At 40.0% G+C, this 19,488-nt stretch overlaps 2 protein-coding genes across 2 annotated transcripts; both read right to left on the minus strand.

Moving 5' to 3' along the window:
* Positions 1–1,571: 1,571 nt before the first annotated feature.
* LOC111219604 (choline O-acetyltransferase-like) lies at positions 1,572–11,454 on the minus strand. Its single transcript, XM_022742319.1, has 14 exons — positions 11,334–11,454; positions 10,363–10,554; positions 9,687–9,805; positions 7,894–7,947; positions 7,572–7,752; positions 5,688–5,865; positions 5,402–5,571; positions 5,225–5,325; positions 5,000–5,128; positions 4,767–4,889; positions 4,508–4,649; positions 4,186–4,248; positions 3,519–3,656; positions 1,572–1,838 (listed from the first exon to the last, which is right to left on the minus strand). The coding sequence occupies exons 1-14, from the start codon at positions 11,376–11,378 to the stop codon at positions 1,572–1,574; spliced, it is 1,902 nt and encodes a 633-aa protein (XP_022598040.1). The 5' UTR covers positions 11,379–11,454.
* Positions 11,455–13,638: 2,184 nt separating this feature from the next.
* LOC111220348 (probable vesicular acetylcholine transporter-B) lies at positions 13,639–15,298 on the minus strand. The gene has a single exon (XM_022743410.1). The coding sequence runs from the start codon at positions 15,296–15,298 to the stop codon at positions 13,730–13,732; it is 1,569 nt and encodes a 522-aa protein (XP_022599131.1). The 3' UTR covers positions 13,639–13,729.
* Positions 15,299–19,488: the final 4,190 nt, after the last annotated feature.

Consider the following 19,488-nt stretch of genomic DNA (forward strand, 5'->3'; position numbering starts at 1 on the left):
ACATTTATAGAATATTACATCTGTCAGGAATTATGGAAAACAGTTTGCATCAGTTTATTTTAAGGCATTTTTGTTACTCATGTGTACCCTTTAATAATACTTTATCGTTATTTAAGCTCTTCATGTAACCATACAAAAATACAGTTAGTATATAAGAATAAACATGCATGTGTTTCTTTTCTTGACGTTAACCATCGACATGGTTCACATTCACTTTGGCTGATGATACACAGATACATGACAAACATACGGTAAGTGTCACCTGGACACAGGACAACAAATATCCTCATATTTTTTAAGACCCACAACATAAATTTGCCGATGAATCCAAGTCACAGTACACTTTGCATGGACATTTTTCACCAAAACGGCATGCATGATGTCGATTGCCATAATTCATTCTAATGTTACTCCATATAATGTTTCTGAATATCAAAAATAGCTACCATAGTTAGGCCTAATGTCATTGTATGTAAGCTCCATGCGTCTAATGAACAGATTTGGTAAATTGCACATATACCCTCACTGCACTTGCTATTTTGTTATTGCACAAAGTACCTACAGTACAACAATACATCACTACCCTCACTCTACCTCTAAGTGCAGATACAAAGCACTTATATACACATGAACACAGTGGTTTGCCTCGCCTAGTCACCACTGGACTGTATCTTGCTTATACAGTAGCACTGGTCATTACACCTTTTAACTATTGCTATAATATAGAACACATACACACAGTACAACTAGATGACTTCAAATGTGCCAATGAAACCATATCACACACGTTTTCCCACAACACACGCTATTTCTAACCAGTCCCCTACGTTTACAGTTATTCATTCATGTCTTCATATAAATATCTTAAAGTGCCTCATCAGACGGACTTCACATATGCACAACCTCTTTGGCAACCTCATGGTGTCAGTAGAATAAAATAATTTACATACAAGAGTAAAAAAAAACAACTTTACAACATTAAAATGAATCTTATAGTACCATTGATCCAGTTTCTTTTTTTTTTTTAACGTAATGGCAGACACAGAATGAAACAGATTGGCAGAATCACATTTACAGGATGTTATGATTGTTAGAAGTCACTTTAATACATTATAGGATTTTTTTTTTTTTTTTTTTTACTACATAATCCTGTCATATCTATTATATTACTACTCTATGTGTGTGAGATATATATTGGGATCACCCAGTTTATTCACTCTCTGATAGAGGAGGTTCCCCTCTCATCAGTGCTACAAAGCAGGCATGGCTTCAGTTTCCTAAAGGCAGCAGACCGGTTAATGTCAGTCTGCCGGTTCAAGCGGAAATCATTCTGTCTACACGGATCCAAAAGAAAACTTGTTTTCCACTTTTTGTTCACATTTTTTTTATATATATATATTTACACACTATATATGAAGTTTTAAGGCTTTGCACTTTGTTGTGAAGGGAACACTATTGCACAGACAACAAAGACACATGACGGTATCTCAACTACTAGGTCTAAAGCTAAAATCTAAAGTCTAAGAGTGCTGAGAGGAGCAGCTGAGTGGGCGTGCTTTCTCAGTATGGCTTTAGTTCCCTGATGTATGAGGCTGGCCGGCTCCCTGGCTGCTGTCAGCCAGTTTGGTAGCTGCAGCGCTGCTTCTATTGCACAGGTCCCTGATTTCAAGCAAGCCCTCGTTCAGGACTTTGACGAAAACGGCCGAACTCGTCTCTGTGTTCTCCCAGAAACTAGACACACAGAAGATGATGTGGTCTGACTGCGGGTTGTAACAGGCACCATAGCCGTTGGGTACCACCGGGCCGTAACAACAGAACATTTCCACTGTGGTTGGAACCTGGAGACAGGAGGACACAGCCTGGGTTAGGACAGTTTAGATAGTCAAGAGAAAGAGTGTTTGGAAAAGGGCCCTTACTAACGATCAGTTAGTCTATAAACTGCTGGAACCCAGGAGAAAATGCTCATTACAAGTTTCCAGGGTCAAACGTGACTTCTTCAGATACCTTGTGGTCCAATCAGCAGTCCCAAACACAAATGTATTTCATATTTGACAAGTTGGAACCAGTAAATGGTTGTTTTTGCTTGAAAGATGACCCAAATCAATTATTCAAATTTTTATTAAAATAGTTGGTATTGCATTTTTTGTTGTTCGATTAATTAACTAAGTCCAAATGAGAGGGTTTAATTACTCTGGTGTCAGTTTACATCCCACCACAGCCAGGAATGACTGCTGTAACCCTGCATATGTCACAGAGGTGGAAACCTGGTCTGAGGGATGTTAACACTTTGGTAGTTTTTCCTTTGACATCTGTAATGCTTAGCGCTTGGAAAACTCTCTGATATCTTTTTTCCCTTGTCTTCCATAGATGACTCTTTTTCGGTAGTTGCGTCACTTCTAGGAAAGATCTTGCTGACAGAGAATATTATGATGACAAAGTTTCAATCAGCGTGACGCGGGTTGAATGACTTTTGAAGTTCATTAACCGGCGATGGCGTGTTTCAAAATGCGCTTTCGTTTTTGCTCAAAATATCATGATTACTAATGATTGACAAGTTAGTGCTGAGTATAAACAACATATGCTCTTTCTTTTGTCACCAGAAATGGAAACGCATGCCAAGGCTGAAGAGTCATCCCATAGTTATTTCATGCACTTGTTCCAGCACCCCTCAGTCAGACAAATAACAATGCAATTGTCAGCTCCTGTGAATGTAGTTTGCGGAGTGTATGTATTTCATGTAGGAAAGGTGTGCGCCTGCTTCAATTAATATATGTAAAAATATATATATTTATTTTTAGAGTGAGGTTCAAGCAGTATCAGCCAGGCTGTGGCTAAATATAAAGATGGTCTAAGTGAATAATCTCAATGCCGAGGGCAGTCGATGAGTCTGCCAGGGTCTCCAATTAAAAAGACTGTAACAGGAAGCACAGACCCCTTAGTGAGGAACCCAAACACCAGCACAAACTCAATATTTTTAATTAGCCTTTTGTAGAGTTTTGTTGTTTTGCTGAGTTCAGGGTCTCGTTAGGACCTCCCACTCTTCTACGTGTACTTGGTTTTCTTTACTGACTATACAGCTCAGTGCTAAATGCATGTGGTGCCTGTGAAGCTGTCAAAGTTTTTGCCAATAGATACTGGACCTAGGTTGTGGTTTCTCACCTTGACACTCAACACTAGCAGGTTTGACTTCAGGTGGCAAGAAATTGGCAGATGGCAGTCAAGTTATCTCTCTGGTAATTAGAATAGTTTAAAAGTCAGTGTGGACTTTTAAAGAGAACCTGGTGAGCTCCACCTTTTTGTAATTTATGGCCAGGCAGTGAAGAAGCAGAGGTCTCGTTTCACAGAGTGAAAGTTTTTTTTTTTCTCAACGGCATCTCCTCTGTATGTGTCCTAGGTTCTTGGGAAGTATGTGTACTTATACTGTACTTCCTCTCCATTGATAATTAGCATGGAATTTAAAGCACTAATCTCAACCAAGCAAATATTATATGTTAGGATATAATGTGATAACATATTACCTGACTGGTAGAGAGGATGAACTGGTTACTGGCCAGATACGTTTCATCACAGAACATCTCGGGCTTCTCCATGTTGAGCTCCTTTGAGATCCTCAGAAGTCCGAGCAAATGATTGTCTATTGCCATTCCTGTAATAGCCTGGAAGACATGTTTTTTGCTCAGTGCTAATGAAGTGTTTTCAATTAGAGCCCTGATATGAGCAGACATAGGCTTCACAGGCCCAGTCCTCAGTACCTTTGCCATGATAATAGTCACATCATAGTAGATTGCAGAGTTCAGTGAAGTACCTGAGTTGCAGTTGGACCACAAACCATGTGGACTGTGATGATTAAGATAGAACAGGTGCTACACACCAATTGTGGTCTGTGACTTTAACATTTTTTTGAACTAGCTATAGCTCCTTGCTCCAAGTCTTTCTGCTAAGCTAGGCTGACTGTTTCCTCGTCATATTTTCATATTTATAGGACAGATATTCCCATTTAACTCTTGGCAAGAAAGCCAGCAAGTGCATTTCCCAACATGTCAAACTATTCCTTTAAAGTCTCCAGGGAGCAAGGGATACATTTTGGATGGAGCAACATTGTAAGATCATGTTTACTTGTTTAGTTTACACATTTAAATTTTGGCTATGACATTAATATATTGAAAACTGGTTTAAAATACTTACTGCAATTGTATAATTTGTCTGGGCATTAATTGCATCCCTCAATCGTTTCATTTTTTCTGAGTCCTGTAGGAGAAGTAAATACTTATTTAGAGGAAAAAAAGTAAAGACAGGGCATTTGTCACATTGTAAAGAAAGAGAGCAGAACATCCAGTAAATTCATTTTTCATAGATCCATTAAATCTGCAGGGAGATCATCTGTTTGAATGGGGAGACTGGGTTTGGTGTGCCGAGGTGGCCCGTCGCACCTGTTTCATTTGAGCAGGCGTGATGAACAGTGATGTGGGAGTTAGTAATTGGGGTCAAAGTGAGAAAAATGACTCACGGTGAAAGTGGCCCTCTCATCTGTCATGGACATCACGAAGGCCAGGGCCTCAGGGGTGGCAGAGCGAATGTTATCTACCCGACCCTCTTGGAAACGCCGGATGGACGCGCTCTCATAAGTGGACACCAGCCGTCCGTTGCATCTGAATACGTGACGGACACGTTCATGGCAATATTTATATGGTATATTTGAAAGTGCACAGTAAAGCCCAAAATATCTTTTGTAAAATTGAAACACAGATATAATGAAAGTTCTTTACTTGTAAAATGCAAGTTGTAAGGCCATTTGTATAAACGCGTCTGGACTCATCTTCTGCTTTTTGATGAATTCTTTTCCATAAGCTTTGAACTTGAAAACATCCATGTCAAGATTATTCACCAGCCTGAAGGAGGGAGCACAGAAGATGTGAGACCTCATGTCTCTAGAAAGACTTGAATTTATTTGTGGATGTTGATCTGTGTTTGTTTGTTTGTTTGTTTGTGTCGGATTTGCCTCTGGAGTCTGTCTCCAGATGCTGTCAGGAGCCCCTGGATGTGCGGGTTGCATTTCCAGAGCAGTCTTCTCGGAGGGGGCAGCTCTCTGATGCCGGAAACCGTCGCCATCTTGGAGGGACTAGCGTTTCTGTTTAGAACAACAACACATGTCGTCCTCAGCAACATTCATTGAGATAAAAGTATTCAGTGTATGATTATATCTCGCTGCAATGAGCTGACTTACATATATTTCATCAGGTACTCAGAGCACTGCACCAGAACTATCCCCTCGAATGGCGAATGCTCGCACACGACTCCACATATCCCGTCCACTCCTACAACAAACTGCGAGAGTCCGGATTAATTGCATGGAACAAACTCTTTATCCGTGGAGGATGGACGTACCTTTAACGTGTCCTACCTGCATTGACTTGTCATACCAGCGGTTTGCCCCGTTCTTATCACGGCCGCCACCATGCAGCATCAGCAGGGCCCTGTTGGTGTCACTGGGCATCAGGCCGCTGGGTTCATCCAGACACACCACGCACAGACAGCTCTCGATCAGGGCCAGAGAGTCCCTGTTGGTTTGATCTGGATGGAAGAAGGAAGCAGATGAAATATGTTCTGGATTATCCACGTAGAAATGGTTTATGGATAATGAGGAGGACTGAAAGTGATACACATTAGAGACATGTTTAAGCTGAGACCTTTTGTTAGTGCATCTCTGGCTTGTGCCCAATCTGTTCTCCCATCGGATGTCAGGATACCAACAGGAGGGAGTCTTTCGTTTGCGTTTTCTGCCATTTTCGTGATCTTCTCCAGCTGGGATAAGATCTCCGTCTCGTTGAGCCTCTTGCTTTTTGCGACGACATCCAACACGAAAAACTAGTGAGAAAAATAGATCACAGAAATCACGTGTTTCTTAACTACTCCATCATGCACTGGATCACCTCAAGGATACACCGCTTTCACATATTATTAGTGTGGAGATAAATAGGATACCAGTGGGGACTAAAAATGGCCAAGTGCTACTGAAAATATGGCTCCTATCGGTTAAAGATGCTATTCAAGGAAGCTCTCAGACAAGTGGCAGATTCAATCAACAGTAATTAAGTTAACTGCCTGTATCTCCATAGGGACCAGCCCTTGAGTGCCACAGATTGATAGTTCCCAGAACCATTTCCAGGTGAGAGCACCCGCTGTGCCTTGTTGTGGTAATTCAAAGTTCATGTGAGAAACACACAATGTGGATTTTTTGTCTATAACCAATTACCTAAAATCTTTAGTCTTGCAGCTTTTTTTTTTTTTTTTTGTACTAGATGAACTTTGTTGATATGATCCACGCACTGTAGCATGGCATTAAGCTTCCACCATGTTGTACATGTTTTTTTAAAAACATCTCTTATGAATAGAAACTCTTCCTGTTAAAATGCACAGCACAGTTGGGAGAGTCTTGTGTGAGAGATGACTGTCTGCACCCGCTGCTCTAGTGAAGCGTCACTCCGCCCCAGTAAGAGAGATGAGATACAAAAACACGACCCGTTCCACAGTGGCTGTTAAAACATTCTCTGTCCACCACTTCCTGATCAGTCAGGCTCCAGAGATCGATGTAATTGTCAATGGTTGCATTCTGTAGATATCTGTGCATCTTAATACGGAAATAATTCAGACCAGTTTAGGTATTCAAATAGACGCTTTAACATCTTTGAGCAGCGTTAACTTGAGCGACTTCATAAAGGCGCTGTGTTTTCAAAGGGAATCTATCAAGTGCAGCCATGCATGCTCAGGGCCTGGCTCTCCTATCCATTTAAAAATGTAAATTATAGATAAGATGAGTCAAATGATTACCCACTAACAGTCGTAACAGAAGTCATATTGTTAGTCTGCCCTGTATGCTGTGATAACTGGGTAAAACTTCGCCTGCAGAGGTTGATGTACAACCTTAAGCAGTTTATACTTAAGCGTCCATTAGATGCTGCAGAGTAGGTGTGGCATGGCAACAGCTGGTAGCTCAGGTAAACCTGTTATACATTTTCAGTCCAGTATTTTGTATCATGCAGTTAGTTTTTCAGTTTATTTTGTATTGAATTGCATATTTATATAACATAGGTAAACTTATACTCTTTAGAGTCCTTTGAGACATTAAGCGTTTTATTCAAATTTTCCAACTGCCTGTCACTGGGAACCAAACCTCGTATTCATGACTTTTTCAGTTGTATACAAATGATCCTGTTCCTATGATATCTGTAATGAATTATATTCAAAGATGGCACTGCTGACCTTAGTCCTGTACTTTGCAGACTGATGAAGGAATAGTTTATCTGCACTAGAGGCCAGTATTGCTGCATGAAGTGAAATATCTACTACATCTCTGGTGATAAGAAAGAGCAAAAAAAAAAAAAGTCCTAGTTTGTGTCTGATGTGATGTACTGACCGCTTTTAAGAACGATTCTTCTCTCGGCATCTATTGATAAACTGAATATTATATTACAACATTCTTACATATTTCCTCTCAAATGGACTGGGCACTGTCTTCAGTTAGAAGTGTGTTTGTGAGAATCAAAAGTCTACCGAGAGGCCGGCGTCCTGACCTGGCTCTTGCACGCCACAATAATGTGCTCCGGCGCTGAGGAGGCTGCGTTCATCTGGACCTTCAGCGTGTCTGTCTTTATCCCCGGGTAGCGGTAGGAGGTGAAGAGGCGGTAGTACTGCTCCATGCACAGAGGGGTTCCAGCTAACTGGCCTCGAGCGAAATCCACCGGTAGTGCTCGCCTGAGAGACGTTATCACACACATCAGCTCACCTCTGATGACTCCATGACTCATCGTTATACATTTTATTTTCATCTTCAATTGACTGACTTTACTCTGTGAGGGTAACGTAGTTGAGATGTAGGACTCTGAGGGTACTTACTCTTCAATGAGTCCCTTATACTCCAAAACTCCTTTGACGATTTGAGCTGCAAATCTAAAAAGAACGAAAAGGGTGACATTAAAAGAAAACAGGGCACAGAGGTTGCTGTAAAACACTGAACATATAGAGCGGACTGGCCGGTGATTATAATTAGATGTACTCTCATCTCTCAAAGGACTCGGTAATCACATTATGGTTAAATTACTAGGATACAGTGAGCGAGCTGTGTGTGTTTATCTGTGTTTGTGAGAGAGAGAGAAAGAGAGAGAGGCTGTCTGTATGTGTGAGTGGGCGGTGTGGGCAAATAGGGAAAACACAGAGCCCTGTCGGGTCTTATGTTGTATGTCATTTGTCTTGTTGTTATTACGTTCAAAGCTAGATCAATAGAAAGGAGGCGGCCTCAGTGCACCACACCCCGAAATGAGGCCTGACTAGCGGTCTCTGCGGAGAGCTTGGCCCTGTCACTCCCAATCTAATAAGTGGTCGTGTCAGTAGATTACCAGCTGCTTGGGGTGCTCTGGAAATATTCAGTTTGTGCAGCATGAGCTGACAAAAGCTAATGTTGAGTTATAGGGCTGGACGGACTGGTGTAATGTCTTGTGACCATGGCTCATTTAATAATGGGCAGAGATTTGGTCAAGAGATGATGCCAGTGATTCTCTCCACGTCTGTATTTCACATCTTAATCTGAGTCTGTGTCTGCTGAGAGGAACATAAAGCCTGTCAGCGGCTACACAGCTGAACGATATGTATATTTTCTTTGGTTAGTGATGGTGTGCAGCATTCAGTCTTGTTAACCTTTGCTATCTGGTGTCTTTTCATTTTTTTTTTGAGTGCACAGTGTCTTACAGAACCGAGAGGCCACACACTGAATTAAGCAACCAGCTTCCAAACTTCTGAAAACATGAAATTGACCATCAGATAGCCTCAAGAGATCTGATGAGTGAGTTACTTTTTTGGTGCAAGACGGTGCATTTATATACCTTTGCTTAAATCTGAGATTTTTTACATTTCCCAGAATTGCTTGAAATCTGTCAGAGAATGTGCTGCAACCATTCCAGCATGTGGGTTTTTAAATGCAGTTGCCCACAAAGTAACATCTTATAGGAGAGAAAAAGGGTCTCCAGTAGAGCTGAAACAATCAGACGATCAACAGAAAATGCAACTTTGCAACTGTTTTGATAATCAATTCATCATTTATATACATTTAGGAGCAAAGATTTGAAAGTTTCCACCTTAAAGACATCTACTTAGACTCTATCTAAATGTGTTTTTTTGACATTTTTTGGACAAATCAATTGGTTAATCAAGAAAAGGGTTTGTGAGATTAATCATTAATAAAAAATAATTGTCATTGTATTCTGGTCTATGGAGTTCAGTTGAGAAAGAAACCCTTTCACTTTGATCAACTCACTTGATCCAAAACCTGACTTTAACATCTGAAGTATTTTCTGTTATCAAAGTCCATTATGAAAAAAATCTAGATGTTCTGTTGCAGATACATATTTTTCATATTGTCTTATACATGTCTTAAATTGCCATAGCAGTTTTTCTTTTTTCAGTATGAAATGATGTACGATGAAGTTTTCCTTGTAATCGCTCCTGTCATTGACCTACACATGATGCTGTTGTTGCAAAGTGGCAGTTTCTGTCCGGATCTTCTCTGAAACACCTTCGTCAGTGTCTTTGGTGCGTCACAGCTAACGAAGGAGAGGTGGATAAAGTTTCAAAACTCACATCATGTAAACATTATTTAGTCTGAACAAAAGCAGAAGCAAAAGTCCAGCACATACCTGAGGGCATCTTTCTGATCTCTGAACGTCTGCTTAGGAAACACCATGACAGGACTGGAGTTGACCGGTAGGGCCAACCTGTTGTTCAAGTACATGTCCTCCAGCCAGTAGTCATAGACCTAAATAAAAACACAGGGATGCTTTTTGAGAAATGTTGCTTTGCTAAACGTTTTGGACTCAAGTTATTACTTTCAGAGTTGAGACCTGCAGGCAGTGGAGTAAAAAACTATTACAGTGTATCACTGCCAGATGAAAAGGAGAGTGGGAGAGAACGCCAGAGTGAGAGTGGGAGCGTGATAGATTTCACTGAGCTGGATGAGTTGTGGGCTGAGCGATCACCCAGACGCAGGAGGAGAGATTGAAGCAACAAAGGACGAGCCGAGGCTCCGATAAATCTTTATCGCCAGCTGTTTCACAATTTTCAACTCTTTTATGAATTGGTTATGTAATATCATAAGAATTCTATCATATTGGAGACGAAATCTGAGACCATTTTTGTTTTTGTTTTCAGACTAGAAGGAGCAAAGGCAGAGTTTCATAGTCAATTTATTGTATCCTCTGTGTCATCATCTGATTTTTCTAAATGATGAACCAGAGAAAGTTAGAAAGAAAAAAAAAGAGCAAAATATACAACTTCTCTTAAACACTTATAAAAAAAAAAAATCTGAGAGTTTACCCAGTTGGTCGTCTTGTCCCTCCTCTCTAAAAGCTTCTTCTGTAGAACCTCTCCGACACCTCCAGGAGCCCCGAACTTCTCCACGATGGCCTTTGTTTTCTTAAACTGCTCCTCCTTCACAAGGTGCTGGACACATTTCAAGTACGTGTCAAGGGTTTGCTTCAGTGGGGGCACAGGGACCTTTGGCAACACCTGAAGCCATAAAAAGAACAGATTGGTATATATACTCATAAAGAAAGGACAGCAGCTGCTCAGCATATTTATTGTCTTTTGTTAAAGACGTAATTCCCTCACATCTTTCCTTTATGCTTTCATTATTATTAGAACCAGAGTTAATAATTCATCCTAAATGCTTCAAGGCCTATGTGAGAATAAATTCCACAGCCTCATGGGACTTAAAATACACTGTTGCAAATTGATTAGATTTTCTGTCTGATGGTTGATCATTTGCATACTGGATACTGTTGTTAACCCAAGATGTTAATATTGACTAGTACATTTGAATTGTACAGTTAGCTGTAGCTGTGGGTTCCTGGAAATGGGGACTGTGTAGACAGTTTTTGACATTTCTTTCTGCAAAGACATACAGAGAAAAAATGAACAAAAATCAAATCAAAACACAATGCAATGCAATGCAAACTCCATTCTAATGTAATACACCACTGGCTCAGTGTTGATTAAATCGCTCCACAAAAAAAGAAAGAAATGTTCTATATCAGTGTTTGGAATAAGGTTTTACAGGCCCTAAGGAGTGAAAAGCCTGTTGCAATTTTCGCCCCTAGCGGCCAATTAACGTAAGTGAACCTGGCGCTGTCCATGGCACTGAAATCCAGCCCCGTTAGTTTGCAAACTTCAGCACCGTGGACAGCGCTCAGGATGAAAACTTTATATAGCTAATGTGGAAGATATGGAATGAATGCTGATGTACGGAAAAACAGTTTCACTATAGAAACAATGACTTGTTTTCATACTTGGCTGTCTCGGTCTCTGGCCGTCTCTTTCTCCAGCACTGGCATCTTTGCATTCCAGTCCACTCAAGGGTAAATAATGCGGAAACCCTCTAGAGGTGGTTTGAGTTCAGCCTTCCCTGCGCGAAGCACGTTAAGAGAGAACAAGAAAGTAAAACAAAACGCATTAAATATAATCAGGCCTACAGAGAAATAGAACCACAAAGTGCTGTCTGAAAGTGAGCCAGCCGGCTTCCATCTTTCTTCATTTTGCAGCCTAATGCAATTTGCTGTTTGTCCTTAAATTCCAGCTGCGCCTCATAGCTCACCGCTGCAAAGCGATATGCATCTTAACAACTCAATTCATCTCTGTTTCAGCATTAAAAGCTTCATTTTTTCCTAAAGCAAATAACAGTTAAGCCAATAAAGGGAGACGAATTGTAGTTATTTCACTTGCAGTTTCACTTTTTAAAAGGAATTTAATTAGAAAATATATATTTCTTGAAACAAAAAATATATGCGAAATTGTTATTGTATAACTGGAAGTTGGTTTGACCAAAAACAAGTTAAATGATTCACGATTAGAAAACTTTTCAAAATTCGTTGTCAGAGCAAAGTGGACTTTAAAAAAGAGTTTTTAAGATGAATAATCTTCCTCATACAGAAAATAGGTTTTTAATAAATACAAAATCTCCTTTGTTATTATTCGAGAGAGGGAGAGAGAGAGAAAGAAAAAGTTACCTTACTTGATCGGTGTGCTACCCAAGAGGTCAGAGAAGTGTGTGCAAGTTCACATTGCCTCCCACGTCCACGCCGTGAAATCCCATATTAGAGTAAAGCTCCGTGTCGGCGCTAGACTGCTCCCCGGTCCCCACGCTTCGACATAAGGCTGTGATTCCACATTAAAGCGCGCCGTGGAAAAGATGCTGAAGGTGTTTGCGTCTACCTACCCCCTTGAGGCACGAAACTCCTCCCATCGACATCTATTCGAGGAACATATTTCTTGACAGCCCGCCGCCCGCACCCCACCCTCAGCCCCACAACACCCCATGCCCTCCCCAACTCTTGTCCCACAACCATACTAATTTTAATATATATATATATATATATATATATAAATAGTGAGAGTCGGTTTTTTGGTTTGTCATTCATAGGTCATGTTGGCCATGAGCAGATAGTTACTGTGTGGTGCTATATCTGTTAAGATTTACATACATGATGCGCTTGTTGGCAGGCTGATGCCATATGATTCTCAAACTGCTGCGCACTTGGATCAGTTCATTTGTGTATGTTTTGGTTTTCCTGTTGCGCTTCCTCTCTCCTCTTTCTGTGTGTTTGATAGCGCAATGTGTGCAAACCAAGTGTCTCAATTAAACTGGAGAGCAATTCTTCTTTAATTATAGAAAGTTTCGTGTTTTTTCCACCTTAAGTACAAAACAAAATTCAGCTGAGACTCGTTTTTTCTATCTTTGGTATTTTAATGCTTCTTAAGAAGCAAAATAAGAATTTGAATCACTTTAATAATATAAATTCTTTATATTTCTAACGAAAAAAGTTTCCCAGTTATGTTGTTTTTATTCGTGTGACGCTTGAGATAAGAATGAAATCATCAGTGTCGCACAGATCCAAACAGAGATTTATTAAAACGACAATTGATAAATGAATACATATTTGTTCATCTTAAGGAGACTGACTTCATTGGCTACGTTTTGACAAAATATTTCATACGTACACGCGCGCGCGCACACAAACACACACATACACACATACACTTTGTAGAGGTCCACGTATGTTTGAACAATTTACATTGTGCATATATCCACATATGTACAAAATCCATTTATTATGATACATTTAATTTCAAACAACAACGACAAAAAAATACCCCATCTGAATTAAAAATAATAACAAACAGACACACTTGTTACAAAATCAAATTTTACGATTTTTTTAAACAACAAAAACAAGAAAATGAGGCCTTTGATGTGCAAGTAAAAAAAGTTTCCTCAGACTAAAAATATAGGCTATTTTCGTGTAAGGGGGGGGAAATGTGCTGCTTATAGTTGGTCCCATATAATCTTGTACGCACATTTATCTATTTATATCTTTTTACAATACTCATTGATACACACAAATTCAACATTAGCTGATAGATCTCTCACAAAACTCCAGTTAGACGTCCATGACAAACGCTACATAGACTTGTTCGACACAATGAAATCACAGTCAAGAAGAAAGAAAGAAAAAAAAAAACCTTGGAAAACGGGTCACACAATCATGATTTTGGTGATTGGGTGTTTATATTGCACATCGGTACTTACATAAAAGTTTAAATCACTAGATTATAGTCTGCCTGCCTCAAATCTTTTCAGGGGAATGTTTCAGGGGCGGTGGTGGGGGGCGGTCAGAGTGTGACCGGTCTAAGTGTACTCTGGACCGGACGACTCTTCTGATAAGGACCGCTGTGCTCCGAATGGGTCAAACCCATTTTCATCTACTGGAAGGCAGTTCCCTGCCGAACTGTAGCCCTTCTTTTTAGCTCTCCTCTCCTCCATCTTGATCGTATCGTAGAGCCCCTGCGGACCCTCGTCTAACAGGTTATCTCTCTCCGAGTAGGACGGCTTCATTTGGCACACGTTTCGCAGCAGCAGCAGGGCTGGTGCGTAAAGCACATTGACGAGACCCATACCCAGATTCAGTTGTACAAACCCGAGACTGTGCACTATCTGCCCGGCTACTATGGGACCCATAGCATATGCAACAGAATAGGAAATATCTGCTATAGCATAAACACTACCATACACTGAGACATGACGCACGTCAACTAAAAACGCAAGTGTCGGCAGCAGTGCAGTGTCTACAAGTGCAATACCGAAACAAATGCCGCACAACGGGGCGATGAGCTGTCCAAAAGTTTTGCATGCGGGTACTGTGCAGGAGCTCGCTCCTATGATAACCATACCTAAAGCTCCGTAGAACCACTGCAGATTTGGATGCTGTGCTGCCAATTTAACTGTAATGTACACACCGAGGACGTGAGGGAAGAAGGCTGGGAGCCAGGTGAGTCCCATTTCCCACTGAGTGGAGTGCATGGTGGTCTCCATCCAGTTGGCTATGGTGGGCTCTAGAAAAGCCAGTGGGATGTTGCACACTGTCAGCGCCCCGGCCACCACAGCTATATACGGGTCAATCATGAGTCTGTATATGGGGGTACCGACTGGCATGTTCTCTCTAGTCCTGTTGGAGAACGGCTTGATCACGGCCAGCACCAGGAAGCCGTCCGCCAGGCAAATGCAGGCGAGCACGATGAAGGGCACTCTCTTGCCCGCGAACTCGTACAGGACCCCCCCGAAGGGAGGCGCCACCAGACTCCCGAAAGAGATAAACGCCAGAGCGATACCCAGCGCCTTGCTTCTCTCTGCCTCCACCGTATATTTGTCAGCTATCATCGCGATCCCAGAGGTGTCCGCGAAAGCAGACCCCAGACCCTGCAAACTTCTGGCCACAAAGAGCGTCGTGTAGTTCTCCCCAAAAGCGAATATGCAGGTGGATAGGAACATAACAGTCAGTCCAATTAAAAGTGGAATGTCATATCCAACCCGGTCTATGAAAGTTCCCGAGAGCGGGTTAACTAACAGCTGCAGGATGGCTTTAGATGCAAAAAGTACTCCTATTTGGATATCTAAATTGTTCTTGTTGCTTTTGTCTTGGCTTGTGCTGTTGGCTGAAGTGTTGGGGTGCATCACTAAGTGGACGTGCTCTGACTGCTCACTCTCCAGATCAGCAAGATAGTCTGGAATAATTGGCACGATTACCATGTAGAGCATATTGTCCAGCAGGAGAGCGACGCAAACGATCACTAATATGATCCGTCTTTGCTGGTGAGGATCCCTCATCGCGGTGCCTAACTGTTTGGTTCTCTCTCCCATCTCGGACAGTTTTACGGCGGCCGATTTAGCCAGCCCGGAGGATCCCCCTTCTCCATCCATGGTGTGCTTTTTTTTTCTTTTTTTTTTTCTTTTTTTTTTTGGATGGTTTTCGGTTCAAAATTGTAGTTGTGCTTCTCCCGTCTGCTGCCGATCTTTCAGCACCTCGGACGACTCATTGGTGTTTTCTCTACATTGATGTGATGCTCTCCGTCCTCACCTCGCCTGTGCGTAAAGGGAGAGGCGCAGAGGAACTTGGCTGCTTCATCCGTGAAGATGGCTTTCTTCAGCTGCCCCAACTTGCCCTCGCCTCAGCCGCATCCGATGTTGTTTCATGATCTCCCGAGAAGTGACGTGGTGAAATAGCAGGTTTTCTGCACCGCGCAGAGGTTTCGGCCACTAATCTTACATGGCAAAGTTTGTTTGGAGCGATTTTTTTGTTACTTATTTGCAAATCCTAGGACGCTCAAAGTCTCTCATCTCTGTGCTCATACCTCCTATCACCTGTGGCACTTTTGCGCTCAGCTCTGAGACCACGAGTGACTTCGTGGCCATTGATGCACATTAACCCGCAGGTTCGGCGCTATTTTCGTCCTTTTTTGTCTCCCCTTTTCACCAAGAGCTATGACGCATCGCCAGCTTGCCCCCAAGTGGATCCCTTCGTCACTTGCCTCCTTTATGTTAATTTCCAACCATGGCAGCAATCACTTCAACCAATAAGAGCCAATGAGCACCACATCACGACCCCTCTACAAGAGCAGGCAAGAGAAAAGGGCTTTTTTATTCCTAATGCCAAGTGTGGTACTCTTGACTTTGATGATGCGGAGAAATATAGTTTCACGTTCATTTATTGGCGTATACACACGAAATCAGCCTGATGTTAATCTCAAAATAAAATACAAATAAATCTTCAGAATACTGAAGAACACTACAAACCTCATCAATACTGGGCATCTATTAATATAGATTATTTTGGGGGAGACACATATTAGTTACACGATGTTAAAGCTTAATAAGATCTTCAAGTGAATTTAAGTGAGTTTATGGAAAGGTTTGTAAATATAATAAGGTTATGCCAATGAACTCATAAACGAGCCGGTGCTGTTGGAGCTGAGGAGATTTCAGCACCACGAGGCTGTGGACAGCTCCCGTCACCAGAGACAAACAGCAAAAACGCTTAAACACACACACACACACACACACACACTTTTTCTGTTCATGACTTTGTCAAAAATGTAGCCACCACAGAACCTAAATATGTTCATAACAACACTAATGAAACAAAGACTTTTGGACGCAGCTCTGAGATGTCCTGAGATGAAGCCACAGTACGAACCATTTGGAGAGCCTTTTTACTTTAGCACAACACACCGGCGACAGCTTGTGGTGAAAATGTACAAGTGCACAGAAAAAAATCTCATCCCACCCAGCCCAGTACCTCAAGGGAGTAATAGCTACCGCCTTCTTTAGTTTTAAAATAACTGAATTGTATATATTATTATAATCAGTGTTTGCTCCTTAAAGACTTTTCAGATGGTTTTCAGATGGATTTTTATTCTCTCTATCTCTTGTAGTTACAAATATTCCCATTTTAAATTAATTGGTAAGATTAAGTTCCCCAATTTAGTTATGTAGTTATTTAGTTCCCCAATTATTCATGAGAAGCATAAAAAATGTAATAATTAGTTTAAAAAGTACTATAATACAGGCGTAAGGAGATGTGTGTTTATTGATTTATTTGTCAACAACTATAGTTCCTGTGGAGGTTGTTGTATAAACAGATAATGAATGATAATATTGTAAAACACTGTGCTATATAAAATAAAATATGAAATATGTCTTCATGTGAGAATTTCTAATGGCTGACAAATACTGTACATTCATAAGAAATTTAAATGTTCTTATAGCTGTATATGACCACATTACAGTGTTATAAACCAGTCATTAAATGTTTGCATACTGCCTCTAAATGCTAAACAATGGGGACTTAAAGTGTTTATTATTTTATTACGGTGTTAAAAGCTCAATAATATTAAAACATATTTTTAAAATATTATTTAAAAATAATGTTTCTTAAAGAAAATGTATTTTCAGCATCATGATAAAAGTATAAAAGGATTGTTTATTTATCTTTTCATTTCTTAACTAGCTCTGTTATTATTTGCCAGTAGAGGGCAGTGAAGACTTGCAAATAGTAACAAATGTGTCATTCATGATCTAAAACCAAGCGTAGCACTCACCACAATTCAAAACACAAGACTGGAACCTCCTATTTCAGACACCAGACAACAACCAAATAATCTAAATGAATCTATATGATTCAAGATGCTTAATTTGTTCTTCAAGGGATAATTCAAGGCCACAATCAAGAGCACACACATTAATAATGAGTTACACAAAAGAGTTAAAATACACACAGATCTGTAACGGTGGCCAGTCCTTAGCTGGCCAACAAATTCCGTTACGATTACATTTACAAAAAGCAGAAGTCAAAATATTCATATGCATTTATTAGTCTATGCACAAGGCAAAGAGACCACTTCAAATAGATGGCTGTTCACAAGTCTAATGACTTCTGGAATCAAACCAATCCCCCATCAACATGCTGGTAATCTAAAATACATTCCTGATGGCATTAGTTTAAAGTAGTCATATAGTCAAACTAATTTATAAATGAATAAACAAACAAACAAATAAATAAATATTGTTTTTGTTTTTTTTTGTTTTTTTTGCTATTTACTAGAATGAATTAGAATTAGAATGTTTGTTTACATCAGTAATAACAGACCTCAAATATGATTAGCTGGAAAACTTATTTATGGGACATTTTTATCTTTATATCATATTCCTCTATTTGGAAACATTAGTTTGGGCATTCATTTGAAAAGATGCTATTGAATGTCTAATTTTACAACGAGTACCACTACTACAACCTCTTATTACCATTGTTATTAAGATAACAAATCATTTCTTTTGCAGATTTTCATACTTGTGATACGTGTGACAGTATATCTTTACCTATATCATTGATATCAGTATGGGTAAAGACAGCAGCCAAGAGAGCATCTTGTCTCCTAGTTGTTTATAATGACACTTATGATGATTACTGTTATGTAAAACAGTAGATTGGATGATGGTCTCAGAAGGCGGTGGAGGGGAGTTTCCAGCGTGTTCAGTGGATGATTTGATGAAGAAAAGGCAACATTAATACACCAACAGGAGGATTAACACACCACAGGAAATAACTGCCCAATTTCACTAATGAGAGAGGCTTGGCACAGCAGCAGCTGTTAGATAAACACTTTCTATATTATAGTCTAATACCACAGGCCCACTGCAGTTTTTTAAACACAGATTTCATATGAGTGACAGTGCAGAGATGCGAGTACATGGATAATCTCTACAAACTCATTCTAGTAATTTGGCAGAACGTCAGCAACAATGTAGAAATCCACAGGAGATACTGGTGTCAGTACACAGACCCAGACAGTGTTAGTATGTTTTCGTCATGTGACATGTGTCATCTAATCTGACCTATGGACTCTCATGTGTAATATTTAACGTATATGATTTACTCTGACCTTTGGTTTTCTTTTCTGAAAAACAAATAAGTAAGAAATAAGAGGCTGAGGATGAGACAACATAACGCAACAAGTATTATTCAACATAAACATCAACCGTTGCACTTAGTGGGTCAACACAATGTTGCTCATTAACTTTTAACTTATGCAACCAATCTTTCCCTAAAATGACGTCTGTGCTTCAACTTTTAACAGTCTGTTATATTCTGTTTAATTGTTTTTTCTTTCTCAAACTGTAACTCAGAAGCTGTCTTACAAACTTAAACAGATCATCAGTTGGTGTGTGCTCTTCAGCCATAATCCTCATTTATATCTCTAACTTTAAGAGTTTTAAAGTGATAAATGTAATATGTTCTTACCGGATTAATAAATGTTATTTTGTATTGTTTTGGAAATTTACAGTTTACAGTCATGCACAAATTACATTTTGTTGAGGCTCATTTTAACACCTGTAAATATTTTTAAACGTGACTGTTTTGGAGATGAAATGAAAGGATTTATTATCTTTATTCAACAGATGTAGTGTAGTGTGTTAGTGTAGTTGGAAACAACATCAAGTCAATAGATGAATATTACATGAAATACTTTGTAATTTACATGTGTTTTGTAAATATGAAAGAAATAAATATGAAAGATAAATGTAAAATAATCTGAAAATTCAGTTCAGATTTT

Source organism: Seriola dumerili, unplaced genomic scaffold, assembly GCF_002260705.1.
Source record: "Seriola dumerili isolate Sdu_G_001 unplaced genomic scaffold, Sdu_1.0 BDQW01000068.1, whole genome shotgun sequence".
Classification (NCBI taxonomy): domain Eukaryota; kingdom Metazoa; phylum Chordata; class Actinopteri; order Carangiformes; family Carangidae; genus Seriola; species Seriola dumerili.